This window comes from Aphis gossypii, chromosome 2 (genome assembly GCF_020184175.1).
Source record: "Aphis gossypii isolate Hap1 chromosome 2, ASM2018417v2, whole genome shotgun sequence".
NCBI classification, from domain to species: domain Eukaryota; kingdom Metazoa; phylum Arthropoda; class Insecta; order Hemiptera; family Aphididae; genus Aphis; species Aphis gossypii.
In genome coordinates, this window is record NC_065531.1 from 52,789,537 (window position 1) to 52,810,146 (window position 20,610).

Here is a 20,610-nt window from a genome sequence, read left to right on the forward strand (position 1 = left end):
AAGGTCACTAAGAATGAGGTATTTTTATTATATAATTTCGTCCGAACTGACTTGTAGAATTAACAATGGCATGGCACATTGCCGCGATTGCGCGGACGCATCTCGCACGTTATCACTCGTAGTGAATTGTGACAGATAAGAATTAATAGGTAGTAATATTTATTTTATTTGTACCCTTATCTAGATTTGAATGACGAGCAGGCTGGTAGCGATAACGCACGTAGTCGAACAAAGAATAAAATACTAAATAGTTATTCGTTTCTATTGCTCTCATTAAATGCCCCCTCCCAAAAACGATACGACTTTCACTTCTGCACATTAACGATCAGCCTCGACGTGCAGTGGCTCACTGATGGGTTTGCTTCTGAAACCGTCCATTGACGTTCAAAGGTTATCACCGTTTGACTTCGTGTTTCCCACTTACCTGTATAATCTTCAGTGGTATACAGTGGTATAAACCGCAACGTTTGTTATTGTTGTTGTGGTTATTGACATTATTATTATTATTTATTAACTATTATTAAGTACCTATTAACATTTCGACATGTCGTCGCGTTGAATAATAATAATAATATTTAACAATATCGTAATACTGCGTTTTTCCTTTTCGCGTGAAAGTGTGAAACCGTATTACTGTGATCTCGTTCAGTGGGTGCCGTATGCTCGTGTCGTCCCGTCGTCCGTTGTCCAGCAGTGCATTCTCAGTCAGTCAGTCAGTCGGTCGTCGGTCGGTCAGTCGGTCGGTCGTCTTCTCGTCATTATTATTATTAACTTCATAGATGTGGTCGCGCACTGCACCACCTGTAGCCCAAACGACGGCCGTGGCAATTAGTGCGGCGGCAGCAGCAGCAACTATGACCTCCGTACCTTGGAGGTGTCGAACGTGCGTCGCGACCAGCTGAAACCCGACACCCGCTGCGGTACGAAATTTTACGCGACCGCCGTGCGTGTGTGTATTCCTCGAGCGAGTTCACGACGTCGGATAATAACGAGGATAATAAAGATATTGGTGTATTTCAATCGGCTGTAGCGGCGGCGTCCGTCGTCTCGCCCTCAGCAGTGCAGTGATATCGTCGCGCGTCCCTCTTTTCGTAGGTTTAGTCTGAACGTCGAAGCGAAAGTGGTGACGAAACACACGTACCTTCTGTGGTCTGTGACTGGAGATCGGCTAGTGTATAGGTAGGTACCTATTCTACCTCATATGCTTATAACTGTAGTAGGACGATTTGTATTTAAATTACTCTGTGGGAATGGGTCCAAAAGCGAGATCTACTCTGTCTGTCTAACGTAGACCGGAAGTTGTATATCGTAGTACCCCTTAATGGGAAGCGAATGTTATCAATGCATTTGTGATTTTTATTAATTTTTTGCTGTCGTGATGTTTTGTTTTCAGTACCCTCCATCAATACAGCCTGCAGCCTGTCCACAATCACCATGGGCCTCTTGTTTTCAAAAATATGGAGTTACTTTGGCACCGAAGGTAAATATTTTTAAATGCCTTCACTCTACGATAGTTGGTTCACATGTTTCGTCTATGTTAATAATGTAACGTCATGTTTTTGTATCGTTGTAGAGCACAAAATCGTTATAATTGGCTTGGACAATGCGGGCAAGACTACCATATTGTACCAGTTCTTAATGAATGAGGTTGTACATACTTCACCGACTATTGGCTCAAACGTTGAAGAAGTTGTATGGAACAATATACATTTTATAATGTGGGATCTGGGTGGACAGCAATCTCTCAGAGCCGCTTGGTCCACCTACTATTGTAACACAGAGGTATGCATTACTTCATAATCTCCGCTTCCAATCCTGAGATAATTTTGATTGTATGTTTGAATATTAATTTTCATATTTTCAATAAAGAAGTCACTAAAATATATAGACAATTAGTATTCATTAATAACCTTGGTAAACACATTAACTGTTTAGAACAGAAAGATTATAAAGAATTTTAGATATTTCAGTTTTACCTACTAAACCAAGAATACATCAAAAGATATTTTCAATTATTTGTGTATGCTGTTATCTTACATAATATATCTATAGAAGTTACCTTAATTTAAAGGAACCTACCAATCTATTAATTTAAAATAAGGTTAGGTGTACATCGTTTTTTAGGAATGAAAGAAACCTAAAATTTTAAGCACCTATTTGTTTTATTCTATTTAAATGTTTATTTAGTATATACTTAAGCTCAATCCTAACACTATACTTGTATTAAACATAAACTGAAATTTCTGTTTTTAGTATCTATTAGCACAGTACTTTTACTTTTACTAAAGTACTAATGTTGTTCATAGTTATGTTGGTAGGTTCTGTAATCCATTTTATTCAAATGTATTTTCGTTATATTAATTTAATCCAAACAAAGATTTTTAAAACTTGAAAATTGAATGTCTTGTTATGATATATATCATATGCACTATGCATGCATATTTTAAACAAATTGAAAAACAAATGTTGTTTAATGTGCTTAGACTTATATGGTCTATGATAATGTGATACAATAAAATTTGTTAATTTTCATTAATTTTTAGTAAAATATAAAGTTTTGTTTTTACATTAGACATATTATATTGTATTATATTTTTTAGTTTTACAATAGTAAAATTTATATATTTTTAATTTGTTAACACATTTTATCATTGATTAAACAATACTCTACCTAACATGTATAGCCAAAATAATTAGTATTAGCTATTAGGATGCAATTGATAGATATTTGGTTACTAGCCGGAATATATTGTGAACTAGCAAATGTATCATCAATTAGGCTTTTTTTCTATATGCGTGCGTGGTTGATCTGAATATTATTTAATAACTACTATAATTTATTAATCCATTAATAAATGTGTGATTATGTTTTGATTACCAATTATATTTGGCCATGTCATAGTCATAAGTAATTAATAAGGGATCAACATTGATAAAAAATAATGTATGGAATCTGTGTATTTGACCTTCATTTATTTAATATTCAATTAAGGAAGTGTTGAAAAAACTTGTATTAGTTGTAATCTTTTATTTAATATTATTTTATATTTAAATTTTAAATGCTATCCTATTATGTAGAATAATAATAATTACATGTTAACTTACAGTATTTTAATTTAAAATTAAGGAATGTTTATGGGTTTATGATAACTTAATTTCATTTCATTAAAATTAAAATTGTTTATGATTTGTTTTTAAAAAATGTTCAGCTTAAATATTCATTAATTTATCAATTATGTTGATATTTTATCCATTTTAAATACTTAATAATACTACTTAATGTATGTTTTAGTTTGTAATAGTCGTCATTGACTCGACCGATCGCAGTCGTCTGGATTTGAGTCGTGAAGAACTGTACAAGGTATTGAACAATGAAGAACTTTCTTCAGCTGCTGTTCTTGTTTATGCCAACAAACAAGACATGAAAGGTGCATTAACCGCTGCAGAGATTAGCAAACATTTAAACCTGACTTCCATTAAAAAACAACAGTGGCATATTCAAGCTTGTTGTGCATTAACTGGTGAAGGGTAGGTGATTTGATAGATACATGTAATAGAACATAAAAAATAATCTTGATACTATATATTTTACAGACTGTATCAAGGTCTAGAATGGATATGCAGTCAATTGAAGAACAAATAAACGCTTTTGTTGTTATTAATTTTTTAATTTAATTTTAAATTTCCTTTTGTAGATCATTAAATGTGTATAAAATATATTTAACAAAGTAAGAATAAATTATGTAATGTATTAAAGATGTAAATAATGTTCTAAAGTTAAAGTAATTAATAATTATTCTATATAAAAATTTACATGTTTTTATTTTTTTATTTATAACTTCTGGTTGAGTTAGTGAAACTCAAATGTTAGGTGATTAGATGATTAAGGTCTAAGATAAATAATATAAATTTAAGTAATTTGATTTTCCAAATCTTATCTGAGCTGGTTAAAAATTCAATATATTTTTTGTTTATTTGTGTATCTAACTAAATCTTATAAAACGGCAAAAAAACTAATGTCAATTACTAATATGTCATTTTTTATCATTAAAGAAAAATAACTTGGAAAAGATGCTCTGCTATAAAGTAGGTGTCAAGTTTACTTCTTTATTATGTATGGCATTACCTATTGGTTGTATTGGTGCTTAGTAAAAAGTTCAAATATCAATTATAAATTATTCATTTTTGATTTGTAACTAAAAAATGTAATCAATCTTATGGAATCATTGTTTTTACATAATATATCCCTTTCCTTCAAATGTTTTTCTTTAATTTTGAAAAGTACTGGGAATCTTATTTTTGTCAGAAATCGCTTTAAAAGTTGAAGATGAAAACTGCTCCAAGATATGGTTAAAAAACCAATATATTGTAAAATCTATGTATTTAACATTCCACTCAGAATTCAAAAAAATAACAAAGTATACATTATGTTACATTCAATAACATTATTTAGATAGTAATCTAATTCAGTAGCTGTATTTAAAGTGAACATTAAAGATTCTCAGCTTTAAACTTGTCAAAACTTGACTAATATTTATAATCTTAAAGATGTAAATTAATTGCTATGTTCACTCTTATCTGTACTTTAAGTTTTATTTTATTTTATTTTATTAGTTAATTAGTTTTAATATTTCATTGGTTTGACTTCACAATTTTGGTATGCCAGCGTATCTGAAATTCTCAATCCAACATTCGTTTGCAAAGCGTCTGATTTTGAAATATCCTTTGTCGCCCCAAGAAGTTCCCCATGAATTAGCTAACAACCAGTACCCTTGTCCTCCTTCCAAACCCCATCCAATCATCCGAACTGACAACAGTCCTAAATAATCACCAGTGACATGATGGTAAACACCTATTGTAGAATAAAAATAAAAATGAGATTTAATGATATGCACAACTATAATAATTTAATATATCTTGTATTCTAGTCTAAGTATGAGTTATTACTCGTATGGGATTCTTTTGGTTGGTAACTACAGTAGCCTGTAAGATTTGGAATGAAATATTATTTAGGATATCTGTAGAACTTATCTGGATTTTAAAATCCTCAGTTGTCTTAAGCTCGGCTTCGCTAGGGAAAAAGTTCTACCATAATTTGTATTTTAAATGTAAATCTTATTTCCCTATAGACAGATAACGCCACTAATTAATTCATATTTTATCGTTCAATATTCTATGAAATGGGTTTAGGTCCATAAAACTATGCTTAAAACATACTCTTTAGAGTGTTCTTTTATAAAAAAAAAAAAATTACAATCGAATGAGTGGTTCTCGAAATCATTGACATCTAATATTCACACAATATGTGTTATTTAAGACACGTCTTTGTTAAAAATTTTCTTGACTCCGATTGCAGTGCCACTTTTGTAGGGCCCAATTGTAAATCTAATCCGTCCAGGCACTAGATTCTAGGAACCCGCTTAAATACATAAAAATTTCATTAAAGTTTGTCCATCCAGATAGTATAATATGCAGGGCTAAAATTTGTATGCAATAAAAAAATTTAAAATATGCAAAAATATGAATTTTAGTTAGTTAAATATGTACACAAAAATATATTTATTTATTGAAATACATCAGTGATTAGCTGATTGTCATATAATACGTATAATTGAGATTAAAAATTAAATTATTTATTTATTTTTCGCGTGCATTAATTATTATTTTAGCAATAAAATTTATAATTCTTATTCAATAGTAGAAGTACGTGTATTCTATACGACCACATATTTTTTTAAATTTTCGAATATAAATGGTCGGCGAACGTACATAGTATGTTGTACCATAGGATTGTATTTATAAAAATAAAATTTATATTTGACCAAAAACCAAGTTATAGACTTTGATCAGTTTAATTATTATCGGCTTAAATACAATAAATACAATCATATCTACTAAATATGCAAAAATATGTATTAAGCTCAATATATGCAAAAACATGCAAAATAAAAATAGTACCATTTTCATTACAATAATATGAATCGTGGACATTACTCACTTAAATTTCATTTGGACGTAGTAAAAAAAAACATGCTGTTGCATACAAATCCTAGCCCTGATAATGTGTATAAGGATTAAGGATAAAAGGTGGGTAAGTCTATCTAATTATTTGTTATATTGTTTTTATAGAATATAGAAATATTCAAACAAAAGTTATACGTATTTAAAGTTAGAATTTTGAGGAAACGTTATTTTCACAAATAATGAAATACCTACCTATTGTAGTTTAAGTTTCTACACGCGTTTAACGATAAAACGGTGGGTGGGCGTGTACGAAGACAAACACGATTACTGTATGATACAGTAGCTGATCTAAATTTTCCTTATTTTTATAATCATATTGAAAAAATATTTTATATTATATTATTATATCGATGTTTTATAATTTATACCAGACTTGTAAGCGAGGAAATCTTCGTAAACTCGCATCGTGACTACGTAGGGTCCGTGTTTCCTCAGATTTTTCCTCGCTGCACACCCGTCGAACGTAAAAATTCTCTTGGCTGTCGCAAACAACAAAATATTTATAATATATTACTGTGTAGTATCATCATTGTAAATCACTGTTCGTCGTACCTTTGATAATTTCGTCCAAGTACTTGCCCTTGTGTTGTGCATTGTAGCAGCTCAAATCACATTTCGGAGTGGCTACTGGGTCGCCGCCGCACACGCCATGTGGCCCGAGCACCGAGCTCGGATCGGCGGAAGTAGTGGATGCGTTGCATGGCTGTACGAGCCACGGCTGACAACCCTGTTGGTATAGTGAAGAGAAGAAGACAATTTTAATAAAACATTGTAAATAATTATTTGATGGTGACTGGTGCAAGACGAGTTCTGGTTCAAAATTGTTTTGATGAATGGCATATTCATTCGTATCTCTAACGATATAGCGATACTTCATGTTCAGTATTTTTTATAATACGAAGCCGTAACTCATAATATGATGAATACTTTTGTGGTCAATGAGTTATATATTATTATTTTTGTTTTTAGAGGGTAATGGGGGGGGGGAGGATGTGGGAGTTAAGAATCAATTTTCATTTGTACATATGAACAAGTATAGATACCTCGTTGCTTCCGTAGTCGCCACCAGTAACGATTCCTTTTTTTAGTATATATCTCCAAGCGGCTGCAGTGTATCCTCCGTTGCATCCGTTACCACAATCTTCGCAACAGGAAACCACTTTTTGTGGCGAATAAAGTGCAGTAATGTTACCCTTGGATGCGATACATATGCGATCGTTCATCGCCGAAGTCACAGATATGGCCTGAGTAAAATATAATTTTTTTTATTGTAAAATATTTAAATATAATAATCAGATGACGTTAAATCACTATAAATAACGTATTTTTAATATTGATACATTATACAAGTAGTCTGTGACGATGTTAATAGGTTTGTGGTGAAAAAAATTAAAATATGTTCTATAGGGAATATGAAGTTGGCTGTTCTCGAAATAAATACTGAAGTTTGAAATACTCAAATACTTATCTAAATTAAACATTATTATGTAAAATAAGTTGACCATTTCATTGTGAATTTCATATAATATATATTGTAATACATATACTAGTCATTCATCATATTATTGATAGCGAACCTATAGTACGCCGGATGTGTACTAAAGGTAACACACATTTTAATAAGAAAATATTTGAATTGCATTTTTTTTTTTTGATATTGGTATCTTTAATACGGAAATTCAAAATTACACGTATGAAAATATTATTGATTTATAAAGGACATTTTAAAAAATGATCACAAAATGTTAGCACGTGATCTCAAAAGAATTCACCAATTCACCATATCTATAATTAATTCATGATTACTTATATTACAAAATTACTCGAATAATTAATAATTTAAAATTGTTGAGGATATTCAAATTTCCAATATATTTAATATTATTATGTATGTTGAATAAATTTGAAAGTATGAATATTGACGATTTTCTATACAATGATTTACTGTTTATATTTAATTACTTAGTGTAAAGTTTATTTATATATATAGGTTTATGATTTAATCATTTATAATATGTCAAAAGAAAAAAAATATATAATGATAATAATATAAGTTGTATTTACTATATTAAATTTTATTATTGACTCTTAAATAATAAATAATTTATCTTTAATTGGTAGGTACTTGTGCTTTTGGTGATATTTCATGTTTCAAAATACCATCTATTATATTTTTTAAATACTTAAAAATATTATAATATTTTATCGTCGAGTGTATGTTTTTAGATACTAGATAGGTACCTATTCAGATTTTATTAATTTAATATGAGTGAAATTGAGTGACTGACTGAATTATAAACTATAATTTCAATCATAACCTCCTTATAGTCAGTTTATTATGAAAAATTCACTCGAGTTTTGCCTCCATAGTGGCACATCGTAAATTGTATCTCGTTAAAATTTAGTAATAATAAATTGATAAGTTTTGAGAGAAATTAATTGTTATGTGATCACTCTTCAGGTGGTGAATACAAAAGAGTCACTAAAAAAAGAAAATTCCTGCGATAACAGTATAAATTTGACGAAGGAACTGAAAATTTGAGTCTACTGATTGATAGTCATGTCACACCACTTAGTTACAACATGGTTTTCTAAGACGTTATTATTTTCCCGATATTTATTATTCTAAATACGTAAAAACCTATCTAAATACGTTCATAACGATATTCACAACAATATAGATAGTACCTAAATTAGTTGTTTCATACCCAATCGGCCGCACAGTTGCCTTGATTCCAGATGTGTGAGATGGAAGTGCAATCGAACCAATGGTATCGGGCATCGAAACTCTCTGGTACTTCGTTCGCATCTCCATCACCATCGTTGTCACAATCGCCACCATTGACTGCAGTACCTTCAAAGGCTTCGTGGTCTAAAATATCCGCGTCGGGATGGTAAAAAGTTCCCACTAATTTTTTGTGGTCGTTTGTATGAAAGCTGTTTACTCCGGCCTAAACATAGTTACGACGTACGCATTTACAGTAAATGAAAAATAATATCATAATTTTAGTTTAAGTCCTAATATTGCTGAGAATGCACGCAATCAGTAATAGCTTATCTTGTTTTGTCCCACTACTTTCACCATATTATATGGAATAGAATTTTGATATCGGTGATATTTTGCAATTGTCTACCCATAATTTTATTACGCTAATGACGTATTGCAATATTTTGGTAGTTATATTCGTGTAGGTTTTAAGAGAAGATTAGTTAATAATTTCAAATTCTTTAAGTATACAAATATAATCATGATTTTTTTTTTAGTCTTATACATCTTTAATGAATTTTTATTGCGTAACAAAAATATTTGTATGAAACCTGAAAAGTATTGTTTGATTTCGTAGTTATGCGGTTTCATAGAACAATAAAAAACGTGCAGGATATAATTTTCAATTTTTACCGTTAAACTTGCAAACCATAATATAAACTATGATGTAATATTCTTACCTGCCATGTTGCGTTTGCGTTGTTGACGTGTGCAATGATTTTATGCAATTTGAAATTTGCATCACAAGTTATACAAAAGCTGTATACGAGTAGCAAGACGATTTTCATTGTGATGTACGGCATATTACTACTTAACAATACTTATTATTCGGTTGTCGAGTGCTTATTTATAGTTTTGTACTCGTTCAATTTCGGTGTATGGTTTTATCGGCATTCGAGTACGAGGTATATTGAAAAATGGCGCCCACCATGAATTTATTGTCTGTTTATTTACTTGAAGAACTAGGATTGGAAGAATTGGGTTTGTTTATGATGTGTTTTTAAAATAGTGATTGGACATTTATTGTAAACTTGTAAGAGGATATTGTTGTACTGAGAGAAGAATAGTGGTTTACGCATAATAGTTATTTTTAAAACTGAAAAATGTTTGTTTAAGAATGGAGTGATTAAATTTCAGCAAGTACATATACTTGAATAAGTACTCATATCATGTATCTTGTCAAGGTATATCTGTCGATTGTATTTTATATATTTTATAATATTACATGTTTATATTCATACATTATAACAACTCTGACTGATGAGACTGATGACCTTGAAATGTAACTTTTGCATATCTATGACTTATAAGTTGCAGTGAAACTTAATTTTAAAAGTAAAATAAATAATGAAGGTTATAAATTGTAACAACATTTTTTTTTAAGGTGAATATAGAAACAAATGAAAAAGGCAGTGACGTAGCTAGGATTTTCTGAAGGGGTGTTAATTATAAAAATTAAATATTATATGTAATATGTAAAAACTAAAACTTTTATTTTAATTAATTAATATGTATACATATTATTTTATATTCCTATTTTATTATAGGAAATAATTATTTAATGTATGTACTATATTGTAATATAATATATTATGTAATAATAAGTAATACATGATACGGCTCAAGGGGGGTGTCATATCCACCAAACACCTCCCTTGTATACGCCACTGGAAAAAGGTATAATAAAAATGACAACGGAGTTAAATTACACATTAAAAAATAATGGTCTATAAATTTGAGAATAGGAGTGTTAAGTATAGATTATATTTGTACAAAACACATTGATTAATTTATTTTTCTATCATATTGTGTCCATAATTACAATTATGTACACCAAAGTGTACATGACACATGTTATAGGTATTGCTATGTATATTGTAATAACAAAAAAAAATTGTAATATTTTCTAATAAATTACTTAGTATGCAAAAATGTATTTTAGATTCTGAACAGAGCGATGAATATAATGATTTTACAATAATTTGTGTATTATTATTTTTTAAGCTATCATTAATTTTTGGAAAAATCAAAATGCTTAGGTTTTCGACTTTAAAGTCGTTTCTGAGAGAAAATTGGATCTAGTTGATACTTTTTTCGGGGCAAAGGCAAGGGGTGGGTGGGTCAGATAAAAAGATGTCCACTACCTATTTTTTTTTAAATAGCCAAGAAAAAAGAAAATTTCTTAATACTAATAACTGATAAAATCGATATTTTTGTTTAGGTGTAAATCAAATTAAATAATTTTCAATTTTAAAATTAAGTATAATTTGTTAGTTATTTAAACGTTTGTATCTTAAATGAATGTAATATTAATTAATATTTACTTTTTCAGTAACAGTATTGATAGCTTTTATTAACCAAAGTATATGCTTTCACATAATCACATAATTGTTTGCTAAATAATTTCTATAACCAACAGTAATTAATGGAAAATATTTAAATTTATTTAGTAAAGCATTTTATTCAATGTAATATTTTCAAACTAAATACATGGTCATCTTTATAATTTCTGGCAACTAACTCACAAAATGCTCTAATTGTAGGCTTATAAATAATTAAAATGTATATGATTATGTATTTTAAACGTTATATAATGAGTCATTTATGAAAACTATATTACTATTGATAATTTTAATCTCACAATAACTGTTATTGTAACTAATTGGAAAAAGTATTGTACATAACACATTGTTATCGTAATATAAGAATTTTTACTTGTTTTATTTTTAATATACTTATTGACATTTTTTTTTTTTAGGTCATACCAAAGTTTTAATTCAATTGATAGATCAAAACTTTAAAAATTGGCATATTTTTAGAAATCTCATAATTAGTAATATATATAGGTAGGTATATACATAAAATTCTTATATATTTCGTATATTGTGATACGTATGATATCTACGTATAAATAAGTATCTTTGCTTATTTTTAAACAGCAAAATTGAATTTTTTCAGCATTATATTTTATGTTTATTTATAATATATAATATTAGATATGTATTATGTAACAATGACATTTTTCGATACAGCAGAAGAAAAGAACAAAAATATAATAAAGATCATAGAGATCACATAAAGATCTCATCCGGTCAATCAACTTCTATATGACAATTCACAATGGTAATCCGGCGTACATATATTCTTCTATATAACATTCATTGGCGCCTCGTAGAATTTTGGCATATCCGTTGTCGCCCCAATATGTATTAAACGAGTTGGCTGCCAACCAGTACGGCGTACCGTTCTCTTCACCCCAGCCTATAATTTTAACCGCTTGAGTGGTAACGTATTTTCCAGAGTTGTACGCGTACACACCTTTAACATAAATAGAAAGCTTAGTTTTGAAGCAATTATAAATAATAAAATTTACTAAAAATTAACACTATATATTATATCCGTTGCAGGGGCATGGCGTAGTGAAGTAGACCTGCCAGTTTCTACGTGTCAGTGTTTAGCGTTAAAGTTTCAGACCAGGGTGCCGTGAAATTATTTAAAAATATAAAGCAATCATAGGTACATATTTTTTCTTAAATTAAAAAATAAATAAATACTTTTTAAAGATATATAGAGTGTGTGATTAATTAATTATTTTTTTTATAAAATATAATAATATGTGTGTATTATATGTTTGGTCATATTTAGCTAATGAAAGCCGAAGTTATAAAATATAAAACACAATATACCACTATTGGGTGGCTCAGGATTTTTAAAATATACTGTAGGGTGCTATAAGTTGGCAATCTCTAGCTTAATCATTCATCTGGTTGCTTGTCTTTAGATGAGAAATATTTAAAATCACAAACGTCATGTATCATTTTATACACGAAAAAAATCATGTCTTTAAATAATAACCGTTGTTAATTTGTGATAAAAAATTAGATTAACTCTTCATCTCTTCATATTAACTCTAAAATTTCTTGAAAAAAAAAGGAAAATGATCTATACCTGATTGATAGTTGACAAAATCTTGGTACATATAAAACGACGCAGTTATTGGACCGTTTTCGTAAATTTCTTTCATCGCCTTATATGCTGGAATACGATAATATGTTCCTATAAAATATTTAATACATGCTATAAATTTATATTATTGTAAGTAATTGGTAGATACTCTAATGAAAAGTACTAGAATAATAAAAAATCTAAGACAGAGCCAATAATTTTAAATCATTTTCATTGTCATGTGATTGTTACAAGCTTTTTCTTAGTGAATTCGGAATTAAATAAGTGATATTATTTATATATGATAATTATTATTTATTATTTATTTCACATTGCCAAATTTATTTATTTTAACAGGCACTAGATACGGGAGTAGGTATAGAGATAATTGGTTTTGCAATAATAAATAGTACTTTTTTTTCACTTACACTTTTTTAGACAGTAAAACTTTAATATCATCATGAAAATATTTTTATTGAAAATTAATAATAGAAGATAACTTGTAGATTCAATACTTTAACTAAAAAAAAAATTGACCAAAAACATAAATCATACAACTGTGAATGGATAGTAAATATCAGTATTTAACAAAGTATAATTCATACTTGGGTAAATAACCGAGATTCGATTATAATATCATATTCAACGAGACATTTACACGTTTTTATTGATTATTGAAATAATATAGCTATTCCATTTGGATACATCGATGTCCAGATCGACGTATATGTGTATCAGAATATTTTATTTACAAAAACTAATTTGATCGTTAAATACGAGTATTCAATGATAATAGTATATAATAAAATTGTAATTTTTATGTAAAAGTTGTGTACCTTGATGATTGTCTTTCGAGTATATTGTCCCATAGTTAGGATTATAACATTGAAACTTGCACTCTGGAGTGAATAGTGTTTTATTCGAGCATTTGTTTTCAACTGCGGTTTCTAAATGTTGGCATGGTTCAATCGTATACGGTTGACATCCCTATAAAAAAGAGAAAAAATGTACCTGCCAATTGCTATTTAACAACAAAAATAGATATCTATACTGTTGATAGTAAGATTTATTTATTTGCAATTATTAGTTTTAACTACCTAATTAATTATTTAAAGTTAGTTTCATTTTGATGTATTGTACACGGTACCAAACGTTTAAAAAATTATATTCTTATGGTAGTGTTTATTTGATTTACTCTCAAATTATTGTATACTACTTATATTTTTTTGTTTAAATCTTGGAAATGTTTTTATAAAAAAAAAAATCTATTTCAAGTTTGGAGACATCGATGGGCACGGCCATACAATTATTCTATGGGTAACAATCCAACAATTAGGAAAAATCACGAAAATAATAAAGTGTTTACTTATTTAGGTATATCTTATCAGTCTACAAATAATTATTTAGATTTTCAAGTATACGTTGATTATAAACTATAATTAAAATTTTGTCAAAATCATATTAAGTATTCGTAAATATTAAATTTCAACTTAACATTTTATATGCTAGTTTTATGAATTGGAAAAACATTTTTTATACAAAAATTGTTTTAAAAAATAAATGTTCTACTTGAGTTTGTAGAAAATAAAGTGATTTTCGCGCTTAAAAAATAGTAAGTTGTATTGGGCGTATCGATAACAATTTTAAATTTGACAATATGTACTTCGTTATATCCTTTTATTTTCTGAAAATATCGTTTCAAAACGAGTCATTCAACTGAAATATTCAGTGATACCTCTATCGTCAATATACTGTATACATAAACAGTGTGCATTATACGCGTTTTTATTTATTATATAGTTTTCTGTAATATTTGATTCAAAATAAAATTAAAATATGTGAGTTGCTACTTTCGGTTCTTAGTTTAATTATAATAAGGTGGGTAGAGAAATGTTACTTTAATTTTATTTTAAAATAAACATTTAAAATAAATTTCCTTTTTTATTTAATTTTAGTAAGTATAATATAAATTGACAATGGATGATAGTTATGTGTTTAAGGAGTTAATTTTTCTATTTTGATTATTACTACTTTATATCCAATTCTAAGTACATTAATTGTACTATAATGAATGGTTATACCTCGTCCGAACCATATTCACCACCAGATACCAATCCGTGTCTTTTGTAGAAGTACCAAGACTCGGAATGGTCGCCACCCCTGCATCCATCTCCGCAAAGGTAGCAACAAGACAATATTTGCTGTGCCGACAGTTTTGGTTTCATCGTTCCATTCGAATGGATACAGATTCGGTCGCTTACGGCCGATGCCACAGAAATAGCGTAGCTTGATTTGCAGTTACCCTGGTCATAAATATGACCAATAGACGGACATTTGCACCATTTTTCTCGAGCGTCGAAACTTTTTGGTAGGTTCAGTGGATCCCAAAAACCATTGTTCTGCTAATAGAATATTATTTCAAAACATTAATTTTACACTGGTGTTATTAAAATTGAATCACTTTATGTGTACAACAATAATAGTCACAAATCAACCAAGCTATATTTTTACCAGTATAACATTTATTAGACTCGTAATAGATAGATACGCGTTGAGTCTGACAGGAGTGGATTATAAGTATAATTTTATTTAAGATGGTGAAATAAATTGAAATAGTTAAGTAATTGTTGAAAACATTCAATTATCCATTTTGTTATAAAAATAGTATTTTTGAATTCAATGATTTATTAATAGAACCTACTAACCCTTCCTCATTCGTGTGTACATCGCTGGTTTCGTAAAATACATGTATCTTCAATACACTTCAACAAAGTATGACATTGAGTAAAACAAACAAAATTATTTACTTTTGCTAATACTCGAAATAAAGAATTTATCTGTGCCAGAAAAATTTAGAGTTGTTGAGTTATTTCAATTTTGTATTATAAGATAATATAATTTAGATTACATCAAGTGTTTATGCTAACTTCGAAGGACCACTGATATTTTTATTTGAGACTTGAGAAATCAATAATTTCAAGTTATCAAGGTTCAAATTACCATAAATCATAATATGTACATTGTACATTGTACATAGTGCGTATTATTTTTTTTTACATACCTCAAAACGAGTCTTCGTGGCGTCAGCTGGTGCATTTACATTATTGTTCAAAAAATTGTTTTTGTCATTTAAAGATGTACAACGTTCACTGAGAACGATTATACATAGGAACAATATCCTAACGTTTATAACAGACATCTTATTGCGAGTGAAATCAAAACCAGAATGCATTTGCGGTAGTGGTTTTGAAACGCACTTCATAAATCATACTGTCGATAAAGAATTCTGACTTCTGAAACGCCAACTTATTTAATTAAAATAGAGGTACTTAATAAAATTAGGTAGACATTACGAATAACGATATCTTTTTAGATAATTATTTAACTTTTAATTAAAATATTATAATTATTTTAATATTATTTTTAATATTTACACTAGGTACAATGATAGTGAAATCGTTACATAGTTTTTCGACAAAATCATTTATATTAATATTTTCGATAATATTATACTCACATTTTATTTAGAAGTTATTATCGAATAAAATATGCGATATCAAAGGTTTTAGTGGAAATCATGGCGAACTTATTTTACGATGTCCAAAAATAAAAGTAAGTTTTTGATGAACTATTTATTGCAGGATTCATAATGTCGAAAGTAGCTTATGAGTGTTTTCTTTAACATTATATCATAAAAATTAATCTAGCATCATATGTGTTGGTTATTCTGAATTGTGTTATGTTTTATATAATAATAAGTATATAAAAAAAAATCACAGATGTACGGTGTTAATATTATCTTATATATAAATCCAAAGTTATTGTTGTGTTAATTTTTTGAATGTATGACATTTTTAAAAAATGAATTTCAGTTATTTTACTAAAATGTATATAATTATTATTATATAAGCTTGATTTAAAATTTACTTAATGAATATATTATAAAATATAATTAGGTATATTCGTATTTTGTGATACTTTGAAATATCAAAAGTAATTCCCAGTATTTTTTTTTATTAATTGAATAGAACGGATTTTTTTTTTTATGCAAAATTAATATTGACATTTTGAAGTAATTTAAAAACCTTACGTTTTTATTAACGTTTAAACTTAAAATTTTTGCGACATTGGATATTTAATTAAACTATATTTTCTTTCATAGTAATAGGTGTTTAATGATTATCAAATTAAAATAGAACTATTCTGCGTCAGGTCTTAAAAATTCGTTTTTTGTTCATATATATTTATATTTTTTAATATTAAAATAATATTAATTTAGGTATTTCATGTTAGGCATTTTTAAAATTTTTTTATATTTATTTATTTTAAGCATTTATATAATAATATATTATATTTATTTATTGAAATATTAACCATACTAACGTTTTCTATCATCAGGTTTGTCCAAGATCCTATAGGAAATGATCATCATTAATAATGTTTATAGATAATTTCGTAACCATGACAAAAATATTGATGATGTTTAACATAAAGTGTCTATATTCTATAGTGTAATAAACAATAATATAGATCATTATGTACAGTACCTATATGATCTCAGGTTAAATACCGCTAATGTTAAACATAAACAATGTAGGTATTGTTTTGATTTGTTATTAATTTAAGCTTAAAAATCAATGATGTATTATGCATTCACTTTTGCCATGTATTATATAATCATAAATGTGTTAGAATTTTCAAGTATTTTACAAACTGTGAAATTCCATCATTGAATAACTCTCTCAATATTTTATTAAAACTGTTTTTATTTGAGTTTAACAAAACATAATATTTATTTTAGAAAAGTGTCCTGAATAATTCCGTATAGGCAGATGGTCATCTAATAACCTAATCCTTCATTGTATTCATGTTTAAATATTCATTCAAGGTACTCTAAGGTACTCGAAGGTTATTTGCTAGTATTGCTAACATTAATAGATTTTGATATTTTAAAGTTTTATTGTTAACAAATATTTTTATATATATATATACAATATACATATATACAATTATTATACATATATATTTATTGAAACATCAATTCTTTATTGCTTAGTCCGAATAAAATATTGTAAGATAAGTATCGATAAAACTACTACCGATATCGTACACGGTTCACAACATTCATTGCGAAGTATACTACGTGACTACATAATATATCACTATGAAAACTTTATATGTTCGCATGAAACCGATGATGTATTTCTGCCATCTGTACGGTATGGGATTTTGTCGTGACAACTTTCAGATAATTTATTCTATATTGATATTCATTAACATTTCTGTAAGTCTTTATATACATCATGAAATGTTCATTTTTGTCCAAATGCATCTGTTGTCAATGTTCGACCTGTCTACAATAACGTCAGTTATTCGATTGCATATCCGTTTCTTAGCACATCCGTTAATGATCGTACTGTTGTGTGTTAAAAAGACGACCATTTTGAATTACATAAGCGACTTCGACAATCTTATCCTCAGAATCAATACAATTTCATTAAAGCCGTACATGATAAACTTCTTCGGTTGGCTAGTGTTTACTTTGATCGCAGAATTCATACAGATTATGGCGTTCCACCATCGCATGGATTTTGAAATGTTTTCGATAATGTCAGTAGTTGAGTTCGTTTTCTCTAACGTTTGGATAGTCACACCAGTTTTGATTTATATTTTTTTCATCTCGTTGATCTCCCAAGGTATACATGAAATCAATAATGACATAACTTCGATCAGAGAGTGGAGAAGACACAGTCTCAAATGGAAACAGCTGCAGTACGTGGGAATCGTTCTAACAAACATAGTGTTTGGAAAGATAATTATTATATTTATAATGTACACCATCATGGATTTAACCTTTTTCTTTTATGCGACGTATTTAAGTTGGATACATAATTATTATAATGAACTTGTTGGATATATTATAATTTTTTTTGCTCGGGCCGGCTTGATGTTTCATCTTTTCCGAACAACCCAGATTTGCAAATTAAAAGTAAATAAATAATTAAAATAACTCATTATTGTGTTTATTTAATCGGATTAATTGATACCTTACAATAATTTAGAAATTCATGTGTTTGAAGTTAAAATAGTAGAATGCTTCGTTTTGAGTCCAATTTAACTTACTTTGCATAGTGATTATTACTAAAAATATTTTAGATGTAACAGATTATAATTTATCTTTAAATTTTGGGCAATAATTAAGTTGTTATAAATTACAATTTATAGTTAACTCATAAATAATTAATTTTAAATAATATGTCTAATTCCTTTAATTTTTAAGAAACAGATGAAAAATACACAAATACTTTTAAATGGAATTAACAAGACTACAGTTTTTGATTACAAAGAAGTATAAAAAGTTAATTTAATAATATTAAAATATCTAACTAATTTTATTTTATTTAGTTTCAGTTTACTTCTTTGTATATATTGCATACTGATTTCAGTTTCATGCCATGTAATATTTTTGACATAACGTATAGAAATTTATTAACTGTAAGTAATTATTAAATTGTATTGAAAAAATAAAATTAATCAATTTTTTTTCTAGATATTTACCATAATTGCAGCCTACTCGATATTTCAAATCCAAATGAATCCAGGTTTATAATATACCTATTTTTTAAACTTTCAATATAATATTAAAAAAAATATAAAAGAGCATCATTTGGTATTACCTATTATACATATTATATTATATTAATATACATATATTTTTTGTTTGAATTCTTTTTTTTGTTCACTTCTTTCTAAAAATTCATTAATTTGTGTAATAATGAAATAAAATGTATATAAGTATAATGTTATTATTATTTTTTATTGTTTTGTTTTATTTATAAGTTTATACATTTGGTAAAAGTATACTATTAGTTTTTATAATATTTTATGTTTAAGAATAAATGTATCAAAAAATATTAATAAATACTAATTTTATTCACTATTGATTGGTAAAATATGACCATAGTGTATAAAAATTATATTATATGATTAGAAAAGAAATAATAATTATAGAATCATAATATTTTAACATTATATCTTAATGAAATTGAAAGCAATATAATAAAATTAGATTATTCATTGATAGCAATTGATCATATTTGTGGCTTATATATTATATATCATTGAAGTTAGCAGTTTCATATGAGTTATCTTTGGCAGTTTTGATTTTTGGAGAGTAGAGTTGGAAAACTTACAATAATTCTACTGTTTACTACGTGAAAAGTTTCTCCAAAGAAAATTAATCTTTCGGGTGATCCAATCCTAAGTAAAGTCAAATAAAATTCAAATTAATTACGTATTAAATATTCACAATTTTTTGTGAGGAATGTAAATTATTAAAGGTTGGCATAACGTACCTAAAGAATACTTCAAGATTTTTCTTAACTGGTTCAGGTTCTTACGCAAGTTTTCTTTAAATAGTAGGAAGCTGTGTAATATATAAGTATACCTAATATTTAGTTTTATGTTTTTAAATACATTTTAAAATTATTATTTGTAATATAAGTACATATAATTTTGTCTTTAATACTAAATAGTAAACAGAATTTTTTTTTTTAAATTAATTAATTATGAAAAATACTAAATATTATTACAAAGGTAAGTAACATTATAATATTAATAATAATTTAAATTTATTATTTGAATAATTTTGAGTAAATTATAAATACATACATTTTTGTTTTTATTCTGTAAATTATATAAAGTATTTAATAGAAAACATCGCTTCAGCAATAGAAATCAAAATAATTATCGTATAGAATCTGAGCGAAGTGAGGTATGTATTAATTTTATAGTAATGTGTATTTTTTATTTTCAATTTGTGTGCTATAAGACATATATATATATAGTAGAATTAATGCTACAATTTTCCATTT

The 20,610-nt window shown here is 27.5% G+C and overlaps 3 protein-coding genes and 1 long non-coding RNA gene across 4 annotated transcripts; 2 read left to right on the forward strand and 2 right to left on the reverse strand.

The window, feature by feature from the left end:
* Window positions 1-326: 326 nt before the first annotated feature.
* Window positions 327-3,813, forward strand: LOC114121788 (ADP-ribosylation factor-like protein 5A). The gene is made up of 5 exons (XM_027984249.2): window positions 327-1,179; window positions 1,394-1,480; window positions 1,574-1,782; window positions 3,293-3,528; window positions 3,595-3,813. The coding sequence occupies exons 2-5, from the start codon at window positions 1,435-1,437 to the stop codon at window positions 3,641-3,643; spliced, it is 540 nt and encodes a 179-aa protein (XP_027840050.1). The 5' UTR covers window positions 327-1,179; window positions 1,394-1,434; the 3' UTR covers window positions 3,644-3,813.
* A 532-nt stretch (window positions 3,814-4,345) lies between these two features.
* LOC114121838 (uncharacterized) lies at window positions 4,346-16,014 on the reverse strand. Its single transcript, XM_027984322.2, has 11 exons — window positions 15,798-16,014; window positions 14,818-15,138; window positions 13,573-13,723; window positions 12,740-12,847; window positions 11,909-12,109; window positions 9,472-9,611; window positions 8,733-8,975; window positions 7,068-7,268; window positions 6,577-6,751; window positions 6,393-6,503; window positions 4,346-4,852 (listed from the first exon to the last, which is right to left on the reverse strand). Exons 1-11 carry the CDS (start codon window positions 15,996-15,998, stop codon window positions 4,647-4,649), a joined length of 2,058 nt encoding a protein of 685 aa, XP_027840123.2. The 5' UTR covers window positions 15,999-16,014; the 3' UTR covers window positions 4,346-4,646.
* On the reverse strand, window positions 5,215-6,385 carry LOC126549679 (uncharacterized). Its single transcript, XR_007603805.1, has 2 exons — window positions 6,217-6,385; window positions 5,215-5,419 (listed from the first exon to the last, which is right to left on the reverse strand). It is a non-coding gene; the product is annotated as an uncharacterized LOC126549679 (long non-coding RNA).
* A 1,178-nt stretch (window positions 16,015-17,192) lies between the features above and the next one.
* LOC114121820 (uncharacterized) lies at window positions 17,193-19,392 on the forward strand. The gene is made up of 4 exons (XM_027984297.2): window positions 17,193-18,725; window positions 19,017-19,085; window positions 19,142-19,231; window positions 19,287-19,392. The coding sequence occupies exons 1-4, from the start codon at window positions 17,901-17,903 to the stop codon at window positions 19,344-19,346; spliced, it is 1,044 nt and encodes a 347-aa protein (XP_027840098.2). The 5' UTR covers window positions 17,193-17,900; the 3' UTR covers window positions 19,347-19,392.
* The last annotated feature ends 1,218 nt before the right edge of the window (window positions 19,393-20,610 follow it).

Bases quoted from the DNA above. Each gene is read 5' to 3' on its own strand.
- LOC114121788 (XM_027984249.2), top strand. From the start codon at position 1,435: ATGGGCCTCTTGTTTTCAAAAATATGGAGTTACTTTGGCACCGAAG. The intron at 1,783-3,292 runs GTATGCATTACT...TGTATGTTTTAG, and splicing joins CCTACTATTGTAACACAGAG to TTTGTAATAGTCGTCATTGA. The intron at 3,529-3,594 runs GTAGGTGATTTG...TATATTTTACAG, and splicing joins TGTGCATTAACTGGTGAAGG to ACTGTATCAAGGTCTAGAAT.
- LOC114121838 (XM_027984322.2), bottom strand. From the start codon at position 15,998: ATGAAGTGCGTTTCAAAACCACTACCGCAAATGCATTCTGGTTTTGAT. The intron at 9,612-11,908 runs GAATTGTCATAT...CCGAATAATAAG, and splicing joins GTACGCCGGATTACCATTGT to TATTGTTAAGTAGTAATATG. The intron at 4,853-6,392 runs GTATAAATTATA...ATTCTACAATAG, and splicing joins TTTCCTCGCTTACAAGTCTG to GTGTTTACCATCATGTCACT.
- LOC114121820 (XM_027984297.2), top strand. From the start codon at position 17,901: ATGAAAACTTTATATGTTCGCATGAAACCGATGATGTATTTCTGCCAT. The intron at 18,726-19,016 runs GTAAATAAATAA...TTAATTTTTAAG, and splicing joins CCCAGATTTGCAAATTAAAA to AAACAGATGAAAAATACACA. The intron at 19,232-19,286 runs GTAAGTAATTAT...TTTTTTTTCTAG, and splicing joins CGTATAGAAATTTATTAACT to ATATTTACCATAATTGCAGC.